Source organism: Phacochoerus africanus, chromosome 15 (genome assembly GCF_016906955.1).
Source record: "Phacochoerus africanus isolate WHEZ1 chromosome 15, ROS_Pafr_v1, whole genome shotgun sequence".
NCBI lineage: Eukaryota > Metazoa > Chordata > Mammalia > Artiodactyla > Suidae > Phacochoerus > Phacochoerus africanus.
In genome coordinates this window covers 35618555-35645405 of record NC_062558.1, presented here as the reverse complement: position 1 = coordinate 35645405, position 26851 = coordinate 35618555, and the positions used below count along the sequence as shown (strand labels likewise).

Below are 26851 nucleotides of genomic sequence, written 5' to 3'. Positions count from 1 at the left end.
TCAGGAGCAACCATGTTAAGGGTTTTAGGGTTTCCATTTCCATGAACATCTGACCTCTCAGTCAGAAATAATGTCTTTTTTTCTCTTCCTGATCTTGATCTTGTTGTATATACTTTTTCATTTTATTTGGAAACCATTTATAAGAGCTGTTAACGGGTAAAATACCATTAAATACTTTCCTCTGAATTTTTTTTTTTTTTTTTTTGCATTTTAGGGCTGCAGGTGTGGCATATGAAAGTTCCCAGGCTAGGAGTTGAATCAGAGCTGCACCTACGATCCTATACCACAGCCACACCAGATTCAAGCCGTGTCTGACCTGTACCACAGCTCACAGCAACACTGGATCCTTAACCTACTGAGTAGGGCCAGGGATGGAACCTGCATCCTCATGGATACTAGTTGGGTTCATTACTGCTGAGCCACAATGGGAACTCCCTAAACTGAACTTTTTAATACACTTTATACATTTCTTCAGACACTTGCCACTAATAGCCTTCTGCAGAGTGGAGTGGTTTATATCCTATGAATCCCCCCACTCCCCAGGACAGGGGCAGCACCTCTCACGTCCCATGCCCACTAGTTCTGTTTAGTTTATGTGAACTCGTAAATGCTAATAGCTTAGTGTTAGTGGTCTCTTTGTCCTTTTGAATGTCTTGATAACTATGGACCCAATCCTTGCTGTAAAAGGCCACTGTGGGATGTAGGTGAGAGCGAGATGCTTTGTCTGGCTGCCCAAGAATGTATAAATCACCCCCTTTTCTTACGCAGAATCGCAAAGGTGCTGTGAGTGAGCTGGAGCATATTCCTGACGAGGCTTTATGTGGTGCACATTCTCACGATGGCCTTGTCATAGCTGGGTAAGTCCAAATGATTTTTCACAGAATACTCTTCACCTTAAGGTCTGTCACTTTTCATGGGCCTTCCTGTGAGTCCCTGCAACCTTATTCTCCCTTGAGAGTGCATGCGGTCCCACTGACAACCCGTATTGGAGATGGCTGGCCTCCACGACTCTGTCCTGCAGTGTCTGAAGAGCTCTGAAGTTACTGGTGAGGAGTTCAGCAATCCATTTGTCTCAATACATCTTGCGAGCTTTTAAATCACTCCTGTGGCATGTTATGTTAGATTTTCATTAAGGCAAACAGTTTATATTTTATGAAGACATAAAGTCAAGTGAGAATAATAAGTATTGGCACAAACACTTCCTATTCTTGATCTCTTATTCTGAAGCCTTTATCATGAGGAAGGGCTGTGGCCACAGATAATCTTCCTTCCCCACCACACGGTTTGTATGTGCAGTTAACTTGTTCTGAAATAGACTTTTTATTTGTCTCAGTGGCCACAAAATTTAATTTTAGCTTCCATAAATTCCTTTGGCTTCTGTTCCAAAAACCACTTTCATGAATTCTTCATATTTTATTACAGAGATGTTGTTATGTGTTTTTTTAAATATATAATAACTTTCTTTTTGCATTAACTGAATGTCTTGACCCTAGAGTCTCATATTATATGTTTAATGCCATCAAATAGAGACCAGGACACTTAAACTTCTGAATCTCTATTGGCTGTGGAGTGAGCCACCCAAAAGAGGTTCCTACATGGAGGAAAAAACAAAAACAAACTTTGGGCTTAATAACTTAGTAGTAGGGGAGGCTTTTTCTTTAAAGAAAACGCTTTTCTTCAGAAGCATGCCTTAAAAAGAGTACTGTTTGAATTGAAATTTCAAAGAGTCAGATTATTTTAATATTTTGTGGTTTGTAATACCAATATAAAAGTGTTTTGCTCCAAAAAAGATATGCCTTAGGAGGAACACTTTCCTTTGGCTTTTGTCTGACTGCCCGCCATTTAGAGGTTAATGCCCTTCTTGGGAGTGCTATAGAACTGTTACTTTTAGAAGGATTAATGGACCAGAAATCAAGAATTCTGTCCTTCTGGTTATCAGTGTAGCTTCAAGCCTCTGCCCCTCGTCGCTCAGTTGAGGGCCTCAGAGCTCATGCTAGGTGGGGTCCTTTTCACCTGCTAATTCTGAGATCCTTAGGTCATTCTGTCTTAAAGGGGTCTCCCAGTGTGTCAGAGACTTTGAGAAAAGAATGTTGAGATTGGATGGAAAGAGTCATAAAAAGAATTAGAAATAAAGGAAACTTTATAATTTCAAAAGCCAATTGTGAATCTCTTATCTGGACATGAGCCTCACAAAAGGCAGCCCGGCCACGAGTCCAGATGCCAGTCCTTCTTTTCCTGCCTCTCTGTTCCCTTGAGGCCTGCTCAACATTACCGATTATGCCCGCGCAAAGCAAAGCCATGGCAGAGTTTTGTGGATCGATAAGATGAAACTTGATCTGTGGGTCAGAGAGGCTCCTCATGGCCCCTCTTTCTAAGAGAACCTTACGTTTATGGCCTAGCATCAGACACTTCAATCTTGCTTGTATATAGAGCATCTTGTGTTTATCATTAAAATTTTATCTGGTGGTTACGATGCTTGTTTTCTGGGTCAGATCTTGAATCCCTTTTCATTTGAGACAGCGGTGTTTGTGGTTACCTCATTCCCAATCAATGTTGTATTCACCAGGCTTTCTACAGTTATGTATCTCCAAGGAGCTTCTTAAAGAGACAGTAGCCATCTCACCATTCTTCCTCTTTTTCTTTTGCATTTCTCCTATTTTTCTCCTTTTCTTCCTTTTTCTCTATTTTTTACACAAGCAGTATCTGTTCAGAGGCTTAGTTTTATATATCTGCAGCCAACCTATGTAACTTTTTTGCACTTAGACCTATTAAATATATTTCATATAATTGTTGAAGATTCTGTTGCAGAATCTTTTCCCAGCTTCCTCCCAGCTCTTCAATCCTCTGTGTAAGTAAGTGTCCCTGGTTTTGAGTCACATTTGCTTTGGCTTAGGCTAATTTGTATTATACTTATCCTTACAACTGACCCAGTCTGGTCAGTTGTAAGGATACTTTTCACACAGAACCAGGGTAACCTTCAAATGCTCGTTCAGTCATTAACTCCGAGACACTCAAGTCCCTATCAAGGGAACAGGACCTGGACACCTCTTGAGGCTTGTTTTCCCAGAAGAAGAAACAGACATTATTCTCAAAGCTTTTGATCTTTATTTGTCTGTGAGTGTTTGCTTCCCTTACTGTCTCACATAATTTCCAATTACCTTTTCCTGATGTTCAGAGCCTTTTGAAATTTGTTTCCAACCTTTTTCTTCATTACTCTTCTCAGGGTACCTTCATTTTCTCCTGCCTCCCGCTGTTCTAGTTACCTCTGACTATGCCTCTTTTTTCGGCTGCACCCACAGAAAGCAGAAGTTCTTGAGTCAGGGGTTGAATTCATACCACAGCTGTGACCCGAGCCACAAGTGACAGCCTTGGATCCTTAACCCACTGAGTCACCAGGGAACTCCTGACTGTGTCTTTTTTTAAAACTTGAGATGCAATTTACGTACCATAAATCTACCCCTTTAAGTTGTGTCAGAGATTTTAGTACATTCACAGGGTTGTGTAACTGCCCATTATCTAATTCCAGAACTCCAAAAAGAAGCTCAGTCCCCGTTCTTTAGTGCCCAACTCAAGTCTTGCCTCCTTCCACAGGTTCCATGGCCTCTAGCCTATTAACCTTTGCTTCCCACACCCCAGCATCCACCCTTGTCATAACTCCTGGAGAAGTGATGATCTGCAGCTATAGGGCAGCTCAACACATGACCTTGCAGCATCTTGTTTTTACTTTTTAACTTTACAGCCATGTATTTTCCTTCCTGTTAATTTGTAAGCATCTTTTAAAACTGGAGGTGCTGTGTCATATTTCATTAAATATCCTATAGTGCTTATGCGTTTTCTGTCTGAAATAATAGATCCCATTCCCCCACCTGTGTACTAAAGCTTACATGGGAAACTGGAGGAATCCCTAATTTCTTTTGTCTGTTCTCCAATTTCTTAGTTCTTTTCAACTTGGAATCATAAATTTTAGACCTGGAAGGGACTTCAAAGATTCTGTCCCAAAATGCTCATTTTGTGTGAGGTGCCTGAGGCGTAGCGAGGTCCACCAAGTGGGATTCACATGTGTGCTGCCTGCTGTGCTTCTGTAGGGTTGCCTTTTCCCACCCTCACTTGCTACCATGACAGCTCATCTATTATGGCAGCGTTTTGGTTTCTTTTGTGGCATGTACCTTTCCTTTCTGTTAAAAATGAAAACAATAGTAAAACCACGTTGTTTTTGCAAAACTGTTAGAAAGTGGAGAAAAGAAAGCCACCTAAATCCACCTAAAGCTCCTATTGTGGTTTTTGTTGTGTACCATTTTTTTTTTTCAGTCTCTTTAACCCATTTTAATTACTGCATTTAGGTGGATGGATTTTTATCCTTTTCAGACTAAAATATAACTTTTAAATGGCTTCATATTCCTCAGCTTCTTTCCAGTTTAACTTTTTGTCTTGCTTTCTCTAAAGCACCCCTCAAACCCACTCTCTTGAGTGCACCTTCCTTTTTCTGGCCGGTGCCATAAATAACAAGGGTTCAATCTTGTTAGATATACCCCTCCTGAAGTGGTGGGGACCGTGTATAAAGCATCTTTGTAACCAGCACCTAGAAAACTGTGGGGAAAGTGTGTATGGAAGAAAAACTCACACTGAGACCCTCCACTCTCTGAACCTCCTTACAGCATCTTTGACTCACCAAGCTGTTACTCTGGCCCTTCGTCATGCCTCTCGGTGCTGTCATTTGGCCACTTAGCAGTAATTGGCAGCATCCCAGAAACTACCAGAAACAGTTTTCTTTTCTTGGAAGGGAAAGTTCCTTCAACTGTGACTAAGTATATAATTCAAACGCAACCTTTACTTTGATTTTCTAGCTAAAATTTCCCATGTCTTTAACTTGAAAAAAAAAATCTGTGCTGAGAAGCCACCAATCTCTCACTGTCTCTTAGATTTCAGCCTCTGTGTTTTCTCTGTAATCTGGTAGTGTGGCTGAAATGCAGTGAGGCTACTGTGTGCCTTCCTTGTATTTAGTAGAAGAGATGTTATTGAAAGTTGGTTGATAATAAGTGATTAGGAAGCATGGTGTGTGTTTTTGTTTTTGTGGTGAGAGCTCTGAGAATTTTAGAATGTCTCTTAAATTCCGTGTTTATCATTAACTAGAAGAGATGAGAATATGGCAGCATCCCTGTCCTATTTTGTGATACCCGGTCTGTTCTCTTTCTTCACAGCTGCACTCTGGAAGTTAAGGGTGTTGAAAACAGATGACATCATGAGTTCAGAAAGGTCACATTATAAAACCTGAGATGTAGGTCTAGGTATAATTTGCCAGAAATGTATTTGCTTTACTGCCATCTAACGAAGGAGAACCTCTCAGGTAAAACCTGCAGGAGAAAGTCCAGCCCAGGGCCCATTGGAGGCCTTGTGCCAGCTCTGCTAACCATTAAGCTATTAGCTCTGCAGAAGCTTTTAGCAGATGCCCAGGAGTATGAGGGTGTTTTGCAATAAACTCCCTTCTCTCTGTTACCTAAGATTCATAAGTCTGAAGCATTTCAGTTTGTATAAGAAAGCATTCTTTTCTATTCGCATTAGAGGATCATTCCCCACTTTTTGGTTTAAAACAGAAAGTTTTCCTTGACACTCCTGAATGTTTTTCTCGACACTCCTGAATGTTTTTCTCCCCTGTTTTCTACTGTGGTGACCTGGCTTTTTAGGATGTGCCTTTACTGGAAGAAATAGTGACTGTGTGTCCATGTTTCTCCTCTGTCAGGTGTGGTTGGAAGGAAAACTGTGTTGTTATTATTATTTTGTCTTTTTAGGGCTGCACCTGTGGCATATGGAGGTTCCAAGGCTAGGGGTCCAATTAGAGCTGTAGCCGCCGGCCTATGCCACAGCAATGCAGGATCCTTAACACACTGAGCAAGGCCAGGGATTGAACCTGCAACCTCATGGTTATTAGTTGGGTTCGTTAACTGAGCCGCTATGGGAACTCCTGGAAAACTATTATTTAATGTCACACAGTGTTAGCTGTCCTCTTTCCCTAAAGTTACTCATTTGTTCCATTGGTCTCCTGCATTTCCTCCATCTCCATCCTCTTTGGGGCAGGTGTGCCCAAGCAGATACAGAACAAGGCTGCCCCCATGTCCCTTGAAGCCAAGTGACCTCTGGCTATTGTTCCAGCTTTTATCATTATTAAAAAAGCTCTGTGTGGGAGTTCCCATTGTGGCGCAGCAGAAATGAATCCTACTAGGAACCATGAGGTTGTGGGTTCGATCCCTGGCCTCACTCAGTGGGTTAAGGACCTGGCATTACTGTGAGCTGTGGTGTAGGTCACAGACACAGCTCGGATCTGGCGTTGCTGTAGCTGTGGTATAAGCCGGCAGCTGTAACTCCGATTCGCCCCCTAGGCTGGGAACCTCCATGTGCCTCGGGTGCGGCCCTAAAAAGCAAAATACATAAAATAAAATAAAAGAATAAAGCTCTGTCTGTCCACACAACCTGAACAGTCAGAGTTGAGAAGGTTGTCAGTCTTCTGTAGACATGGAGCAAAATTTTGAACTTCCAGTTTATGTATGCAAAATTTGGTGTCTGAATCTCTGGTTGGTTCACTTTGCATATTGACACTTTTATCATTGTTACCATTGTTTTTACATTGTCGTTGTTTATACTGAAGAACTGTTGGAAAATAATAGTTCAGACATAGGCATGTGTCTAAGGTAACTTGAAATAACTTGCTTTTAGTCAGTTTTTCTCCATTTTCCCCAACAGTTAAACATGTGCCTTTGCATTGACCATGTACCATGCCAAAATATGGCTTTGATCTGAAATAGTGTGTATTTGCCCTGAATTTTTAAATGCTTTCTATTCAGCAGCTGAAGACCTCAAGGATGGTGCTTCGGATCCTCTGCTAGCTTCATGTGAATGTATGAAAAATGGATAATACCTAGAATTACTTGGAGGCTCTTGAGAGAACAGATGCTTTGTAAATACAGATTGGTGATAAAAATTGCATTAGATAAATGTCACCCCATATTTATACTTACTAAGGACCTGCTCTCTTTGTCTTTTTTAAAAAAAACTTCTTCTTTTGACAGTTTTCCTTTCAACCCTGTGTTATATAGATTTTTGTGCTGCTTATTATGACATTGGACTATTTCCCATAAGGAATTCAATAATTACCCGTTAGGGACCTCTTTTTAAAAATGCTTTTATTTATTTATTTTCTGCTGTGAGGTATACATGCTCTTCTGGTAAATAAGTCTGAGGTAAGATATTGATAAGGGACCAGTGGAGAGCTTTACATTTATTATATACTTAATGAAGGAGCTGCAGAATATCCTTAATAAATACTGGTGAACTCATGACTGCATTTATCCATCTCTGGTTCTCCAAGGAATAATGGGAAGGGCCACAGCTACAATAACTCTGCATAATCATCATTGACTCTGACTCTATTGATTGTGATTAACCAAGATGTATGGAAAACAGTTTTAAGTGTGTAGTGCATGGATCTCATAAGGTCCATTAAGATGTTCATTATTTTTCAATTGATGCATCTTAAGCTGCACTTGATGTTTGTAGTGGTGCATTTCCACAGAAAGACTGCACTGTGGGATTGAGTTCATTTTGTTAATTGCATAATACAACACAGTCATGTTTCATAGAAAACAGTAAATACTCTTGCTTTCATCGATTTGTAATCTTTGGTATTGCTAAAGAAAGTATGGAGTATGTGACTAGTTCCAAAACCTGCATGTTAAGGGCATAAATGTTTCTGAAATGTGGGCACTGCACTTCTAGGGGCCTCTGCCTAATTGCTTTGTAGACTTTAAACCACTTCCATCTTCTAAGTTTAAGTCCATAGATTGAGTGATTCAACATGTACAAAGCACAGATGAATACTGCAGACCCATTCCTTGCTCACAGGCTGAAGGGATACAATTACAGGTGGTTACAGGGCAGTGAGAGAGATTAGGGAAGGGGAAGAGCAGGGCACTGTGACACACTGGGGAGAGGCTTCACATCAGGCAGTTTCTCCTGGGAAGTGACTTTTCAGCTGAGTCTGGGAGGGATGACTACGAGTTGGCCAGGCAGAGTTTTGTATGGAGTAAGGACGCAAGTAACTTGCACACATGCTGTCGCTTCTCACTCTCAAACCAATGAGGGACATGAAAAATCCATTACTGATTTATTTTTCTGGTGAGCTGGATGGAATATCGCTTCGGAATCCTCTCAACACGGGGCTGGAGGTGCCACTACCGATTTATTTACACAAAAGCATTTGCTGTTCCCAGCCTGAGGACTCATAACAAGAATTCCTTTTGGCTGCCGTGAGTGCCTGATCAGAATAGACTTGTGACTTTGGAGGTGGCTGTATGAGTATGGTCCTGTAGAAGGTGGCATTTACCAACCATTCTCTATATGCTCCCACATTACCTGTGAGGCATCTGAGGGACACACCTTTGCACCTGCCCAGTCCCACACTCCTTGCCAGCATGGTGAGCTTTTTTGTTGTTGTTGGCTTCTTGCCTTCCAGTTGAGCTATAGTGGTAGAATTGATGAGTTAGGGTGAGGGGCTGTGTCCTGCCAGCCTGAGTCACAATATTGAAAACAATAAATTCCTTATATTGCACGTAAATAGGGATGATTCTTAGAAGCCCTATTTGTTTAAGGACGCTGCCAGCAGAGGAGGCAGAGTGGCTTGCTGGCTAAAGTAGCAGTTAGAAAAAAGCCTGGGGACCCAGTGTGATCCAAGGTATGTCACTAAAATGTTTGTGACCTTGGGTAAGTCACTTAACCTTACTTCCATATTCTTAAAACACCACCCCAGGTTGTTATGAAGAGCCTTGAAAAAAAATTTTCAGCAAATAAGCACAGGCACCTGGAAGCAAAATGGACCCTCCCTCCACCCCCCATCTCCTTGGCTATTTAGATAAGAAGGAAGGTTAAAGGTTGTTTTTAGATGTACAACATTTCTTCCTTTTCTGTGAGTCTCTTAGTTCAAATAAGTGGTCTGCATATTGGAAACATACTAGTTAATGAAAGCTCTTTGGTGGTAAATCATTTTAAATTGTCAATTGCTCTGGTGTGCTGAGCTTAAAAGAGGCTCTATTCCCATTCTTTCAACAAAAAAAATCAGTTGTGGTCTCTGACCTATTTATTTGGAGGTAAACTCAACTTTGCCAGGCATAAAAAAGACTGGGAAAAGCATACAACTTCACTGGTCCATGCCATGGCCTGAGACATCCTTACTCATTTGGAAAAGGCTTCTTTCTTCCTCATTTTTCTTTAGTGTTCTTACATCAGCTGATGTATTAGTTGCAGTTGTGCTTTGCACAGACACTAATTAGAGAGCCATCAACATTGAGGCCCAAAGGCTCACTCACAATGCAACTGTCATAGTGGTGTCTTAATTGGTTGAGTGTAATTGTCATTAGGCAGTGATAAAGACATCTGGAGCTCTGGAGGAAAACCAGCCTTTTTTCCCTACCTCCCTTCCGTACCTGTACTTGCTTCTCCTGGCCGATGTTGTTAAGCAATTTTAGATCACATTTAGGGTTCAGTCTAGGTCCCTTTACCCAACCAATGTTTTACCCTCATGAAAATGTCTGTTTCTTTAGCAGGAGTTCATTAACACAGAGTGTAAGCACCGCTTCTGTGGTTGCTTTCATGTGTTAGATTTTAGAGCTTTTCATGAGAAGGCAGTGTCGTCTGGAAGCCAACGGCTGTGCTTTGGTGGTAGTGCTATCAATATCTACCTCTGCTTGTGCATCACCAGGCTTAATGACACTTATGGAGTGAGTGTTTCTATTTATTGGAAGATCAGTGGTCAGAGTCCCATCAGTCCAATTTTAGAAAGCATGCCTCTCCTGTTTGGCTCTTTATATGCGCAGACATTCTCTAGGCACCATCCTCCAGGGAGAGAACCCAGTGTTCCAGTCTAGAGAATGTGAGTGACAGAATGGCCTTTGAATTCATAATGTGCGTATTTGCTATCAACGAATAATTTCAGGGAAGTACTGTGACATTCAGGAAAATGAAACATTCCTGAATCAGAATTTTCTGTTTCTTTATTAAAAAACCTCCATAACTACTTCATAATGTATCATGTCATAGACTTCAGTAATTAAATCTCAGAGTTATCTTAGTTTTACACTTAAAACATGAGATCAAAGAAACCTTGAAGGAACCACGGCTTGAGCTTCAGGAAGACCGAACATCTTTACACTCGTCTTTTGGTCTTTGTGTCTGTGTGGGTCCATCATAGGGGACTCTTACCTCATTTCTAACATGCCTCCCCACAGTTACTTTATGTGTGGAATCGAACCCTGTGTAGCAGATGTGAGGAACTTAGCGTAAATACCTCACCTCAATGGCAGGCAGCACAGCACCTCATCATCCAGCCATTCCATTGTTCTCAGGGCCTGGGGTCTGAGCAGGTTCTGGCCCTGCCACAGCTTTGATGGGTAGAGTCATTTGTTGGAGTGGCAGGAGTAATAGGAGAGAGTGAGTGCTCCTGTCTTCTAAGTAGGCAAAAGCAAAGAGTGTCATGCATTTCGGCAAGAGCTTTTCATGAGAAGGCAGTGTCGTCTGGCTGCTAAAGGCAAGATTTAATTGTTTCAGCAAATCAATTAGTCTTTAGGGACTTTAATCAGTCAAATCTGATGCATGGATGAGGTATTAGAAAGCTTGTGCCTGTAAGACCATTAGTCCTTAGCAGTTTCTTCTCTGTCTTCAGTGCATGTGTCTGTGTGTAAATAGTGTGGCTTCTATGAATTTCTGCTAGTGATCCCCTTACTGGAAGTTTTGCTACGCAAATTTTTTATTACAGTATTCTCATTTGAAATTGTCACCATTGTGCTGTGTTCTCAGCCTTTCTGTTATCTAGTTGACATTTTCTCCTATTGGAGTGACTCATGTAAACAGTATTGCAGGAGTGGCTCCACACCAGCCAGATCTTACGCCTCTGTCGTTTTAAGGCTCCCCCATCAGCTCCCCCGTGGCCCTGCTCTTCAGTCTCCATTTGGAACCAAGTTTGTCATTCTTTTCCAGATATACATCAGGGGACGTGAGGGTGTGGGACACCCGCACCTGGGACTACATAGCCCCCTTCCTGGAATCAGAGGAGGATGGGCCTGGAGTGCGGCCACATGTCTCCTTTGTGAGGATAAACAGCTCGCTGGCGGTAGCAGCTTATCAGAATGGTAAGTCACTGCAACGCTCCTCCCTATTAAGAAAAAAGCTTTACAAAAATTAAGCAGCTGTGGCCAGCTCCCCCTGTAATCCCCCCATACATACACGCAGGCACTCACACATGTTCACACACATTCACTCATTCTTGCCTTTATGTGAAGAAGTTGGCCAATAACCCTCAATGCATTAGAAGGCATTGGAACACAGCACCCATTAAAACTGGTATTTAATTCCTACTGGAACTGTCAGGCTGGGTTTTAGTGCCAGACATGAGGCTGGCCAAGCCATCTTAAGCAAATAACTTGTTTGGTGTAAAATATTAAGTATACTTGGCCTACTTTTCCTTTTAGTCTCTGCTTGATCCAAAGGGAAGAGTGAAAAGAGGATAGACAAAGATAATCTATTGACAAATATGAAAATAGAAAAATAAAAGTCAGGGCCTACCTTTTCCTGGCTCTTATATACCATCCAAGATAATTTATGGTAATATGTTGTCTCTCTGGGACTGATAGAATTCTTTTTGTATGTGAGTAACTGTGGATTTACAGAATTAGGTAAGAAGAATCTAAAATTATTTTCACCAAGTACTGACAGTTTTTAGCTAATAGGAATAGTAATTTCAATGGCCATAATATCTTATACTACCTCTTATGCTCCTAACTTCTTTTATTTGTAAAGTCTGAATCTCCAAAAGCTTTGTCTCCCCATTTGCCTGAAAGCTGGAGCACAAGATATTTCAGAATGTTGGTGTTCATGTCATGGTGCGGTTGCAAATCTTCAGCAGTAGTGTAACATTATCTGTTGGGTCAGAGGGTCAAAACTATAGTAAAGTAGCTAATGGGGGAATTTTATATCCATATGCCATTTAAAAAATAAAAATTAGGGCTGAAATTCTTAAATATTTTCATTTTATTTAACAGCATCAACTTTTTTTTTTTTTTAGTTCGACATTAGTTGACACCATTGGATTTTCCTTTCAGCCTCTAGGATTCAGCTAGTTGTCTCTGGGATATGTCATAGTTCATGTACGTGTATTGACATTCTGGATAGATAACATAAGAGCAGCTTGAGTGTCTTTCCTACTTGCCAGACTATCAATGAGATTTTTTTCCAACAACCATGCAGAGGTTGCAGTACTTTTAAGTGAGAATTATACAGTTTCAGAATAGCCTCTCCCTCCTGCACACACACATCCTTCATGTTGGGGGAAACTGGAGTCCAGAGAGGCTGACTGAGTGACTTCCTTGAGGTTGAATCATTCATCACTATGAATCCAGAGGTGTGGTTGTGTGTCCCAGGCCATGCCAGGGATGTGTATAGTGTTGTTTATGTAAATCTGCACAGGACACTTGATGAAAAGGTGCCTCTGCTTGATTTGCACTCTCACGTCTCTTATCTTGTGAGCTCGAAAATACAGTTTTTAGTGACATGCAGGTGTGCTGCTGATTTTATGTTGTTGATTAGAATTGTCTTTGTCACCTTCATCCCTGTTGTTGCACAGAAATATTAAGGAACCTTGTAGCTAGGCTAGAGAAACTACTTTCTTTGATAAATACTTGGCAAATAATAGCCATAATGTATTTTAAATATTTGGTTTACAAAAACTTTGTAGTTAAAATTCAAAGAAAGCACAAGTATGAAATGTGAGAGAAAATGTATCCAAAAAAGTTCAAATGTTCCTCCCTGTCCCCTACCTCTGGTTCCTCTCACATTCTGCACATACATCCTACTCTATATACTCTCCTGAATGTTGCTTTTTCACCTAATGACACATCTTGGGATCTTTCTGTTTTAACACTTATAGGTAAACCCTATTCTCTTTAGTCTGTGTAGCATTACATTATATGGCTGTATTATAATTTATTTACTAGAGCCCTTAGCAATGCACATTAGGATTAGTCTTTGTTGTTGTTGTTAAAAACAGTACTGCAAGCAATATCCTTGAAAAATACCACGATGGACTTTTGCAAGTATATCCATGGGGTAAATTACTGATAATTACCAGATTGGAGGCTACAGATATTTTACATTTTGATAAATATCGCCAAATTTCCCTCCAAAAAAGATTTTATAGTTTATAGTCTCACAAAAAGTATGTGAGAATGACTGCTTCCTCATGTTTGTCTGATAGGTGGAAATGGTATTTTGCTGTTGTTTTTGTTTGTCATTCTTTATAAGTACATGTGAACATCTTTTCATTGTGTTATTAGGTATTTGATTTATTTCTCTGAAATTGTTGCTGTCTTTCCCCATTTTTCTTTGGATTGTTATCTTTTCTGGTTGAAAAGGGAGGGCTAAGGAAATAACCCATGTCATCGATCTCAAATATTTTTTCAATTTGTCACATTCTTCAATGGACATTGTTTATGGTTTATTTTTCTAGATGGCAGTTATGTGTGTATGTATATATGATTTTAATTTTTTAATCCATAAATGAGTGGGTATTATTTTGTAATTTAATGTATTTGACTAAGTAATACATTTGAAGGATGTAATATAAACAGTTACACATTGTGAAGTCTTGCTTCTACCTATTTTTGTTCACTACGTTATAAAGCAACTATATATTTTAGTTTCTTGTCGATCTTTCCCATATATATTGTAAATACAAATAGATATTAATATCTATTTTTACTTTCATCCCCCTTTTAAACAAAAGATAGCATACTGTTTTATATTATTCCATACTTTAGCTTTTTTCCACCCAATAACACACCGTTTTTTAACTTTTCAAAAAAATTATAGTTGATTTACAGTGTTGTACCAACTTTTACAATATAGCAAAATAACTCTTTTATACGTGTGTGTGTGTGTGTGTGTGTGTGTTCTTTTTTATATTCTTTTCCATTATGGACTATTCCAGGAGATTGGATATAGTTTCTAGGAGATTGGATAATGCTATACCTTGTTGTTTATCCATTCTAAATGTAGTAGTTTCCATCTACTAACCTCAAACTCCCAGTCCATCCCCACTCCCTCCCTGCTCACCTTTGAAAGCCACAGTCTGTTCTCTTTATCTGTTAGTCTATTTATGTTTTTTAAATAGATTCATTTGTGCCATATTTTAGATTCCACGTATAAGTGATATCGTATAGTGTTTGTCTTTCTCTTTCTGACTTCAATTAGTATGAGAATCTCTAGTGCATCTGTGTTCCTGCAAATGGCATTATTTCATTCTTTTTTTATGACTGAGTAGTATTGTATATGTGTACCATACCTTCTTAATCCATTTATCTGTTGATGGATACTTGGGTTGTTTCCATGTCTTGCCTACTATAAATAGTGCTGCTGTGTGAACATAGGGGGTGCATGTATCTTTTTGAATTATAGTTCTGTTCAGATATATTCCCAGGTGGGATTGCTGGATCATATGGTGATTCTATATTTATTTTCTGAGGAACCTCCAAACCGTTTTCTGTGGTGGTCGTACTAACTTACCTTCCCACCAACAGTGTTGGAGTGTTCCCTTTTCTCTATACCCTCTTCGGCATTTACTTGGAGACTTTGTAATGATGGCCATTTTGACTGGTATGAGGTGGTACGTCATTGTAGTTTGGGGTTTTTTTGATTTGGGGTTTTTTTTGGCTGCACCTGCAACATATGGAAGTCCCCAGGCCAGGGACCAAATCTGAGCCACAGCTGTGACCTATGCCACTGCTTTGGCAACTCTGGATCCTAAACCCTCTGTGCCACAATGGGAACCCCCCACATTGTAGTTTTGATTTGCATTTCTCTAATAATTAGTGATGTTGAGCATCTTTTCATGTGCCTATTGGCCATCTGTATGTCTTCTTTGGAGAAATGTTTGTTTAGGTCTTTTGCCAATTTTTCAGTTGAGTTGTTTGGGTTTTGTTGTTCTTGAGTTGTATGAGTCATTTGTATATATGTGGAGATTAAGCTCTTTGTTGGTTGCCTTGTTTGCAAATATTTTCTCCCATGTCTCTTCATTGTCTTTATGGTTTCCTTTGTTTGCAAAAGCTTGCAAGTTTGATTAGGTCCCATTTGTTTATTTTTGTTTTTATTTCTCTTGCCTTGGGAGACTGACCTAAGAAAATATTTATGTCAGAGATGTTTTGCCTATGTTCTCTCCTAGGAGTTTTATGGTGTCATTTCTTATGTTCAAGTCTCTAAGGCATTTTGAGTTTGTATTTGTACATGGTGTGAGCATGTGTTCTAATTTCAATGATTTACATGCAGCTGTCCAATTTTCCCAGCACCATTTGCTAAAGAGGCTGTCTTTTTACATTTTATCTTCTTGCTTCCTTTGTAAAAGATTAAGTGACCATAGGTGTGTGTGTTTATTTTGGGGCTCTCTATTCTGTGCCATTGATCCATACGTCTGTTTTTGTACCAATACCACACTGTTTTGATTACTGTAACTTTGTAATATTGTCTGAAGTCTGGGAGAGTTTCTTTTTTTTTAATTGAATAAATTTGACATGTGACATGGTGTAAGTTTAAGGTGTGCAGCATGTTACCCTGATACATTTAGATATTGTAGTGTGACTGCCATTGTAGTGATACCACATTGTATAATTATAGTACAATACTGTTGCCTGTATTCATTATATTGTTTAGAGCCCTGTGGCTTATTTACCACTTGTTATAAGTTTGTACCTTTCAACTCCATCAGTCTTATCTCCCCTAACCCCCATCCCCTGGTAACCACCATTTTATTCTGTTGTTTTTTTTAAACAGGTTCGACTTTTTTAGATTTCACATGTAGGTGAAATCAGTATTTGTCTTTCTCTGTCTGTACCATACAGTATTTGTCTTTCTCTGTCTGACTTAGCTTACTTAGTACAATATGCTTAAAGTCCATCCATGTTCTTGAAAATGACAGGAATTCTTTATTTCTCATGGCTGAATAATATTTTCTTGTATGTATGTCTATACAAGAAAAAAAATGCATATATACACACATATATACATACACATACACACACATACACACACACACACATATACACACACCATATCTTTTTTATACATTGATCCATTAATGGGTTTTGGGGTTGTATCCATACCTTGGCTGTTGTGAATAATGCTGTAAAAAGCTTGAGAATGTTTACATCTCTTTAATGACATATCTTGAAAAGTTGTCCATATCAGTTGTATAGAGATAATTCTCCTAGTTCATGGTTTTCCATTGTGTAAAAGTACTATGGTTCATTTACGTAGTCTCTTATTGAGGAACGGTTGTGTTGTTTCTCATCTTTTGCTATTACAGTGTGTAGTGAAAAACCTTGCACATAAGATATTTCATGAATGTTCAGGAAGGATAGTTTCCTATAAAAATGTCTGAGTCAAAGGGTAAATGCCAGTGGGGTTATATTATTTTGCACTTTTACCATCAAGGTATGAAGGTGTGTCTGTTTCCTCACAGTTTTAATTTGTGAAGTATTTTTCAGACTGTTAGGTATTCGTCACTTTGATAGATAAGAAATAGTATCCAAATGTTTCAATTAAAATTTCTGTTAGTGTGAAAGAGGATGAATTATTTTCCCATGTGTACCTGCTACTTGTAATTCTTTTTTCTTCTGTTACTGTTATGGTTTAAAAAATTTTTTTAATTGAAATACAGTTGATGTACACTATTTTGTAAATTTCAGGTGCACAGCATTATGATTGACAGTTTTCAAAGTTTACATTCCATTATAAAATTATAAAATATTGACTCTATTCCCTGTGCTGTACAATATATCCTTATAGCTTATTTATTTTATACATAGTAGTTTATACCTCTTAAACCTCTACCCCATCTTGCTGCTCCCCCTTTCCTCTCCCACTAGTAACTACTAGTTTGTTCTCCATACCTGTGAATCTGTTTCTTTTTTGTTATATTCACTAGGTTGTTGTGTTTTTAAGATTCAACATATAGGTGAGATCATATAGTATTTGTCTTTCTCTGAGTTTTCACTTAGCATAATACCCTCCAGACCCATCCATGTTGTTGAAAATGGCAAAATTCCATTCTTTTCTGTGGCTGACTAGTGTTCTATTCTATATACCATATCTTTTCCCATCATCTCTTTCTCTTTTTTTTCTTTTTTGTCTTTTGTCTTTTTGGGGCTGCACCCACGGCATATGGAGGTTCCTAGGCTAGGGGTCCAATTAGAGCTGAAGCCGCCAGCTACACTGCAGTCACCACAATGTGAGATCTGAGCCATGTCTGTGACCTACACCACATCTCCCAGCAACACCAGATCCTTAACCCACTGACCAAGGCCAGGGATCAAACCCAAATCCTCATGGATGCTAGTTGGGTTTGCTAACCACTAAGCCATGGCGGAAATTCCTCCATCATTCCTTTGATGAATGATTAGATTCCATATCTTGGCTGTTGTAAACAATGCTGCTATGAAGATTGGGGTTGCATGGATCTTTTCAAATTAGTATTTTCATTTTTTTCGTATGTATACCCAGGAATGAAATTGCCGAGTCATACAGTAGTTCTGTTTTTAGTTTTTTGAGAAATTTCCATACAGTTTTCCATAGTGGTTTTACCAGTTTACGTTCCCATCAACAGTGTATGAGGGTTCCCTTTTCACCACATCTTCACCAACATGTTATTTGTGTTCTTTTTTTTTGGCTGCCCCAAGGCATATGGAGTTGCCCGGCCAGATTCAAGCCACAGTTGCAACTTGTGCCACACCCGCAGCAATGCTGGATCCTTAATCCACCATGCCGGGCCAGGGATTGAACCTGCATCCCAGTGCTCCAGAGACACCACCAATCCCGTTATGCCACAGCGGAAATGCCTATTTGTGTTCCCATTGCACCATAGCAGGAACTCCTGTTTGTGTTCTTTTCTTTTTTTTTTTTTTTTGGCTTTTTTTTTAGGGCCACACCTGTAGCATATGGAAGTTCCCAGGCTAGGGGTCCAGTCAGAGCTACAGCTGCCAGCGTACACCACAGCCACAGCAACTCAAGATCTGAGCCATGTCTTCCACCTAAACCACAGCTCACAGCAATGCCAGATCCTTGACCCACTGAGGGGGGCCAGGGAGCGAACCTGCATCTGCATGGGTACAAGTCAGATTCGTTTCCACTGCACCACAAGGGGAACTGTTGTGTTCTTTTTGATGACAGTGTTATGGCTTATTTTTATATTTAAATCTTGATTAATATAAAGTTCATCCGTGAATAGTATATGATATGATTATATCTTTCCAGCATCTCTTATTAGAAAGCCCATCTCTACCTCACTGGTTTGAAGTGCTGCCTTTATCACATTTTTACACATGAAATTCTTTTAATATTTCATCCTGTTTCTGGATGTTACACTCTGTCCAGTTAGTCTGTCTAGTTGTTTACATTCATATCATCACATTTGTCAGTCTTACTATTTGGGGTTTCATGTCCTGCTCTGGGGGATTTTTCCTTCTGTAGGTAAAATCTATAGTTCTTCCTTGGCTACATCGTTTACATTGAAATCTTTGATTTGTCTTGAATTCCTTTTGATATTGAGATGATTTCTTTGATGATAGCTGCTATGTTTTCTTGCTTCTCTCTCACTCTGAGCTTATTTTACCAGTCTAATGGGGACTGTTACTTTCTGAGATAAAAAACAACTTCTCATTTCTCTTCCAGACTTCCGGTGGCATTGTCTTTGGTCTCACTTCAGTTTAACAGTTAACACTGTGATATTTGTACCAACATATTCGTGAGTAGCTACTTCTGGGCAAAGGCAGATGGAAATAATCAAATGCATATTTTTAAATTGCTCTTTTCTAGGAGCAGTGAACATGCACTTATTAGGCAGTGCCATAGCACAAAGGAAGTTTACCTTGTGGGGTCTGAAATTTGTGATTGTGCCCCAAGAAAAAGAAGAATAAGATAATAAAATGAGTTAATGAACTTCAGCTCCCTGATTGTGCCAAAGGGAAGCTCTGTAGCCATCGAGACCCCCTTGTCTACACATGTGTTCTCCACAGAGGGAGTCAGGTCCAGAGAGGGAGATGGAAACTGCTTTGGGAGAAAGAAAGTCATCCCCACATCATTTTTAGCCTCCTTGCCCTGTAGGAATACTATACACCCACCTGGGGTGTCGAGATTTGGCAAGGTGATCCACAGTTGTGATTTTTTGAATTCCAACCCACTGGCCTCATATTTCTTCTGCCTTGTTTCCGATTGTCAGTACTGGCCTTCATCCAGTTTGATTTTACCACTAATTGTGTTGCACGTTACCGTACCAAAATGAATCAAATCAAAATGCTTTTCCTGGAGCATTAGATAAAGCAGGCGAAGGTTCTGAGTAATGAGCAGATGCTGCTAATGCAGGGACAGTGCAGACCTTGCCAGGACTCCATCTGCTCCATGCTTGCCTGCCTTTGGCCTCAAGCCACAGCATTAGGGAATGGCAGTGTACTTGAAACCTGCTCCCTGTTCACAGAGTTTGTCTCGAAAACTCACTCTTCAGTGAGAAATGAGATTACACACTTAGGTGCAAAGAAGTTATTTGTCTCCTTAAGTGGAGAGAGGAGAGACAAGACCCAGTGCATACTAGTATGTGGAACCTAGATGGGAGAGCCAACAGTCATCTTTACATGGTGCCATTAAACAAGGCGAAGTGGCTTAGCCACTTCTGCAGCACTCCCAGTACAATTGTCTGAACACATACATGCTCCATTGTCCAGGACTGTGCCTGCCCTGTGCCAGAGTGACTGACATGTACACAATGGATGCGAGTGTGTCTCTCCAAGCAGTGAACAGTAGGACCATGTTTAGTTAAAAGGCTGCAGAGACTAGGTGCTAAATGAATTAAAGTTTTATTTATAATTTTGTTTAATAAAAAAATCAGTTCTGGAAGTTCGCATTGTGGCTCAGTGGTAGCAAGCCCAACTAGTATCCATGAGGATGTGGGTTCGACCCCTGGCCTGGCTAGGTGAGTTAAGGATCTGGTGTTGCTGTGAGCTGTGGCATAGGTCTCAGACACGGCTCGGATCTAGCGTGGCTGTGGCATAGGCTGGCAGCTGCAGCTCTGATTTGACCCCTAGCCTGGGAACTTCCATATGCTGTGGGTGGGGCCCTAAACAGAAAAAACAAAAAAAAATCATTTCTTCAGTAGTTAAGCTTATGTCTCTTGTTTGTATGTTGATGATGACATTCGAGTATAATGGTATAACTTTTGAATGCAGTATTCAGTATCCTCCCACCCCTGATCAAAACTGAAGTTTCAGGAGTTCCCATTGTGGCTCAGTAGTAATGAACCCGACTAGTATCCGTGAAGATGCAGGTTCAATCTCTGGCCTTGCTCAGTGGGTTAAGGATCCAGTGTTGTTGTGAGCTGTGGTATAGGTGGCAGATGTGGCTTGGATCTGGCATTGCTGTGACTGTGGTGTCGGCCAGCAGATATAGCTCCTATTCGACCCCTAGCCTGGGGAACTTCCATGTGACATGGATTTGACCCCCCAAAATTTAAAAAAACAAAACAAAAAAACTGAAGTTTCAGAAGTGGATTATTAACATACTAACATATTGCTTGGGAGATGGCTAGAACAACTGGTTGTGGATTGCAGAGAATTTTAGTCTCTTTCAAGTCTTGCCTTTTCTGCTCATTTTCCTTTAAAAATTTTCACTTAGTAATTTGTGCCTGGAACCTTTGCCTACCTTTAGGTCTTTAGGAATCTTATTCAGATACTCAATGGACAAAACAAAATGAAACAACTTTCTGATAAAAACCAGAAAAAAATAGCAGATGGAGTCCTTTTAAAAGATAGGATAGAGTTCCCTTGTTGGTGCAGTGAGTTGAATATCCAGCGTTGTCACTGCTGAGGCTCAGGTGGCAGATCCCTGGCCCAGGAACTTCCACATGCTGTGGGTGTGACCAAAAAAAAAAAAAAAAAAGAGAGAGAGAGAGAGGATTAATTTAAGCAAATTTCTTAACAGTAGGAATACTCACATTTTAAAGATATTCAGAATGGAATTAATAATTTAAATGCAGAGTTCTGAACTGAGGTGGTTCTTTCAGTGTTGAAGTGTTGAAGGGCCTTGAACTTTAAAGTTGACTGTTGCCTGGAATGGTCTGGATGTTAGATTTTGTTTTATAGACAAGCCATAAAGACTATGTTTATGTGATGGAGGAAGCTGCCAAATGAAAATTGTTTTAAAAATTTTTTTCTGCTCTTCAGTGAAGGAAAGTGAAATTGTATTTGTTTTACACTTGCTTATACGTGCTTTGGGCTGAACATGCACTGTAACTAATAATTCAGTGTTCCTCAAGCTCCAGTCCACAGATAGAATAGTGGGTGGGAGTTATGAGATCTCTAGGAAATTTTTAAAAATCTGTGTATTTTTATGGTAGTTTTAAAAGGAATCTGGATCTTTTGAGCTTGTTAACTGAACCATACCTTGGGATCTCGTTATTTGAATTTGCATTTTGTAGTCCCAGCCTGTTGGCACCAAGTGATCACCTACATACCTTAAAATGCTTTGTTTTTCACACTGACGGGTCCCTAGATGAGTTCTTAGAAGTTTGCAAGCTCTCAAATTTAAGAAACACTGGAGAGGGAAATTCTCATGCTTCAGGTACACATTAGCAGATGATCAATTTCTAGGATAACTACAAATGTTTGATGTTACTAGTGAAAATAATTTGAAATATTTTTCTCATGCAGAAAACAGTGACATGTTGCTTTTATGATAAAAGATTTGATGTTAATCTTCTGGTTTATTGGGGGTAGTTTTACTGAACACTGATTTTTAACAAGATACAGTATGATGCGTAAATTCAAAGTAGCTCTTCTGTCTTATTACAGTTGAGGTTAAAAATGGAAAGTAGTAATAAATAGAATGGGGTAGCTTTGGGAGATAGTTGAGACTAGGGAAATAAATTGTCCAAGTTCTTAAATCTACCTAATGAAAACCAAGCATGAAATTTTTTTGGAAGAAAATAAACTGAATTTTAATTCAGAGAACTTATTTTCCTCTTTAATACTTCCAGTTTTAGTTGCAGTGTTTACTCTGTTCTAAACCCTAGGCCCTATTAAAACAGAAACAAATATATTTGTGGAATATATTCAGTATTTTCAGTCAAAAAGTCATTAGACAGGCCCATGGAGTAGGAAGGCAGCCCAGTGAGGCCAGAGACAGAGGTGGAGCAGGGAGTCTGAGTGGAACAGTGTCCTGGAGGGTTTGGAAAGTTGGCAACAGTCAGGGAGATAGAGCAGGTAAGTAAATTGAGGTTAATGGGCGCCAGTTTTCTCATTATTGAAGAAGGGAGATACAGTTATGGTAAGGGATAGCCGGAATGAACTCTGTAGGCTGGATTCAGTAGGAGGTGTCAGTATGGAGTTCATGATTTTCAATATATAGATAAGTAAATAGAGATGTATGTATGTTTGCATATATGTTCACATATGTCCTGTTTTTTTCTGAGAAGGTATAGAAGCAGCAACAGTTCAGTAGCAGTAAGTATATCCAGTGCTTACTGGGCATCTTGAAAATACCACTCTTCACTAAAAGGACCCAGGTCTACTTGGAGTAATGGCTGAATCCAGAACTAGGGCAGGGAAAAATCTCCAAATATTTAAAAACTAAACAACACACTTCTGAATAACCCGTGAGTCAAAGAGGAGATCACAAAATAAATTAGGAAATATTTTGAACTGAATGAAGACTAAAAACAGTATATCAAAATGTATAGGGGATATAGCAAAAGCAATGCTCAGAGGGAAATTGTTAGCATTAAGGGCTTATATTAGAAAAGAGAAAGTCTCAAACCAACACTGTAACTTTTCACCTTAAACTAGAAAAAGAAGAGAAAGTTTAAATAAGTGGAAGGAATGAAGCAAAAAAGATAAGAGCAGAAACCAATGAAGTAGTATAGAGAAAAAATGATAGAGGAAAATCAACAAAATTGAAAACTGTTCCTTTGAAAAAGTCACATTGACAAACCCTAGCCAGAGTGATCAGGAAAGGAAAAAGAAATGAATTACCAACATCAGGAATGCAACAGGGGACATTGTTACAAAGTTAAGTGAGGATTTCCCCTCATGGCGCAGTGGAAACAAATCTGACTTAGGAACCATGAGGTTGAGGATCGATTCCTGGCCTCACTCAGTGAGTTAAGGATCTGGCATTGGTGTGAGCTGTGGTGTAGGTCTCAGATGCGGCTTGGATCCCAAGTTGCTGTGGCTGTGGTGTAGGCTGGTAGCTGTAGCCCTAGCCTGGGAACCTCCATATGCCACAGGTACAGCCCTAAATAGAAAAAAAGAAAAAAAAAGTTTAATGAAATATGAACAGCTTTGCACCAGTAAATTCAACCAGTTAGATAAAATGGATAAACTGAATTTTTGAAAGACGCAAACTAAGTTCACTTAATAATAAATAGAAAACATAAATAGCTTTATTTCCATTAAAGAAGTTGAATTTGTAATTTTAAAGTTTCCCACAAAGAAAACTGCAAGCCCAGTGGTTTTACTGATGCAGAAAATCTTTGTGATCTTGACATGGGTAAAGATTTCTTAGGACACAAAATGCACAGATTATACAAGAAAAATAATAAATTAGACTTTCTCAAAATTAAAAACCTTTGCTCATTAAAGAAACCATTGAAAAAATGAGAAGGCAAGCCATAGCCTGGCAGAAAATATTTGCAAAACATACGTCTGTTACATGACATACATCCAGGATATATAGAGAAGTTTTACAATTCAAAGAGGAGATAACCAATTAAAAGACTTGAATGGGAGTTACTGTCGTGGCACAGCAGAAACAAATCCAACTAGGAACAATGAGGTTGCAGGTTCAATTCCTGGCCTCACTCAGTGGATTAAGGATCCAGCGTTGCCTTGAGCTGTGGTGTAGGTCGCATATGAGGCTCAGATCTGGTGTTGCTGTGGCATAGGCCGGCAGCTGTAGCTCTGATTAGACCTTAGCCTGGGAATCTTCATATGCCACAGGTGCGGCCCTAAAAAGCAAAAAAAAAAAAAAAAAAAAATTGAATGGACCCTTCACCAAAGAAGATCTACAAATGGACGGTAAACACATGAAGAGATGCTCAATGTAATTGGTCATTAGGGAAATGTAAATTAATTATGTAAATTATGAGATACCATTACATACCTGCTACAATGGCTTAAAAAGACTGATATTACCAAGTGTTGGAGAGTTTCTAATCCTGTTCCTTATTGGTGGAAATTCAAACAGCTAGTTTAGAAAACAGTTTGCCAGTTTCTTATAAAATTAAACACAAGTTTTCTGTATGACCCAGCAATTCCACTTGCATATATTTATTCAATAGAATGAAAACATATGTTCACACAAGTTTTTTTCTCAAATATTCACAGAATTTTATTCATGATCAATCCCAACTGGAAGCAACGAGATATGTATTATCAACTGGTGAATGAATAAATCTATCTGTAAATAAGATATTATACCTCAATAAAAATGAACAAACTACAAATACATGCCACAGCATAGATATAAATCATAACAGCATGACACTGAGTAGTAGAAGCCAGACACAGAAGGGTACATACTATATAATTCTACTTATATGAAATTCTAGAAGAAGTGAAACAACAATGACAGAAAGCAGGTGAGTATTTGCCAGGGGCTTGGACAAGGGAAAGGAGATTAACTGCAAAGGGGTGAGGGAAATATTCTGTGTTATGATTGTGGTGGTGGCTGAGGGACTCTATATATTTGTTGCTTCCCATCAAATTGTACACTTAAGTTGATGGATTTTTTTGAAGGTAGATTATATCTCAAATTGATTTTTAAAAGGCAAAATGCCGTCAATATTTTTGCAGTGTTGTTATTTTTGCTCGACAGGACAGTGTCTCTGAGATGTGTTAGGTTAGAAAGACAAGAATTCTTTCCATGAAGTTCTCTTTTGGCCCGGAGGGTTAAGGATCTTGCATTGTCATTGTAGTGGCTTGGGTTACTGCCTTGGCACAGTTCATTCCCTGGCCTGGGAACTTCAGCGTGCCTCAAACTCGGCCAAAGGGAAAAAAAAAAGAATGCTTTCCTGCGCAGTTCTATATTTGATTAGATGATCAAGAGCAGAGAATTCCTCTGGTGGTTCTGAGCTACTGAAATGCGTTTAGTGACTTAAGTTTGTTTCTGAATTTTTAATTTTATAATAATCCTTCAAGAATAAATCTAGACATTCCCAAAGGTATCCCAGGAAGTAGGTATTGTATATATATTGTATATGTGGGATCAGGGTGGCAGCAGCTTGGCCAGAAATAGTGGCCATATATGCTCTGAATTGTTCCTTTTTCCTCGCAGAAAGGGAAGCAGTTCTCCCTAATTCTCCATTCCAAGACCATGGAAGGCTTTTCTCCGTATTTTTAAGGGCTTGACTTATGACATTTGAGGTGAAGCCCTGGACTTGCTTATTTTAATTCTTAAGAGTTATAGGAATATATTGTGCTGTCCTACTAACATGAGCACAGCTAGTGTGGTCTCTAAAAATCATTAATTCTTCAATAAAAGAAGACTGGGCCTAGAACAGATAAATACAAGAGGAACACATATCTTGTGTTCAAGATAAATACAAAATGAACACATTATCTTGTGTTCAAGATAGTCAATGAAAAAATACGGGAGGAGTGGTTTCTAATTGAAGGACAGTGGAAGTACTGGAGCTTCAAAGTCCAAATCAGGGACAGTTTGAGCAACAAACTCTTGAAGCTAGTAAGGGATTATGACCTAGAGAATAAGGTAAATATCTATGAGTCCATAATGATGTAAATAAATAGTTGGACGAGTGAGGGAGAGGGATAGCTCTTCCGGATATATTCTACATTATGTTTACACCACCTAGTTATATTGTAAGAAAAAACTGGCTGGTGTTAGTGGCCATGTGCACAGTGATATCTCACATTATCTGCCTTCTTGGCACTTCCCCTTATAGAGGGGCTCGTTCATATTCTTCCCATCATCTGTTCTTCCTTTGACTTTGCTGACTATAAATTCTTTTATTTAGTTGCATTGTCATACTCTTAACTGTATCATTTGCCTCCTTTTCCATTCACTGTCTTTTTATTTTTTATTCTTCTGTTTAGAACATTGTTTCTTTCTACATGCAACTTGAGGCCACTAAATACATTCCTTTTTCCTCCTTCTTGCCTCAGTTTCTGCTTTGGTGATCTCATATCTGGTCACTTGTTATCTTTTGCCCTAACCAGTTCCTTCATAGATTTAGAAGCCCATTCAGATTCTCTTGCTTCAGTCTGGAATGCAGCTTCCAGAATGCTTCATATGTATTGTTTTTCTGCGATAAGCAGCAGAGTGCAGCTTTAGAGCTATGTTCAGTTGGGATGTCAAAGATGACATGCACAAAGATGCAGCCTCTGGGTGAAGAATAAATTTCATGCAGGTTTTCCTTTTTCAAAACCCTCCATGATTTAGCCGTTCTCTCTGACCCTGTATGCACTGATTTTTAATCTCTCATTTGTGTCTTCTCCCTCAAAAGAAGTTGTTTTTTCCTATCAAACTTTATGCCCCCCTTACGTCTGTGGTCTACATTTCATAGTGATGTTGTATAAATTTAGTAAGGGGAAGAGGTGCATGTTTAGTGAGTGCTATTGGGTGTATTTTAAATTTCTGTTAAGATGCTTTTTCTCAATGCAGGATTTCCTTTGACTCTTCCTTAATTTCTTATAGGCAATTGTTTATTTACACGGTGGAAATTGAGGTTGCCAGCTGTCTTTATAAATAGTCAGCTTCATTCAGT

The 26851-nt window shown here is 39.3% G+C and overlaps 1 protein-coding gene across 2 annotated transcripts in view; it reads left to right on the top strand.

Moving 5' to 3' along the window:
- The window catches only part of FBXW8 (F-box and WD repeat domain containing 8), a 156540-nt gene that overhangs the window by 78605 nt on the left and 51084 nt on the right, over positions 1–26851 (top strand). For both annotated transcript variants that reach the window (XM_047762391.1, XM_047762392.1), the window contains exons 4-5: positions 769–857; positions 11020–11171. In XM_047762391.1, coding sequence (XP_047618347.1) covers positions 769–857; positions 11020–11171 — 241 coding nt within the window. The remainder of the gene's footprint in view (positions 1–768; positions 858–11019; positions 11172–26851) is intronic.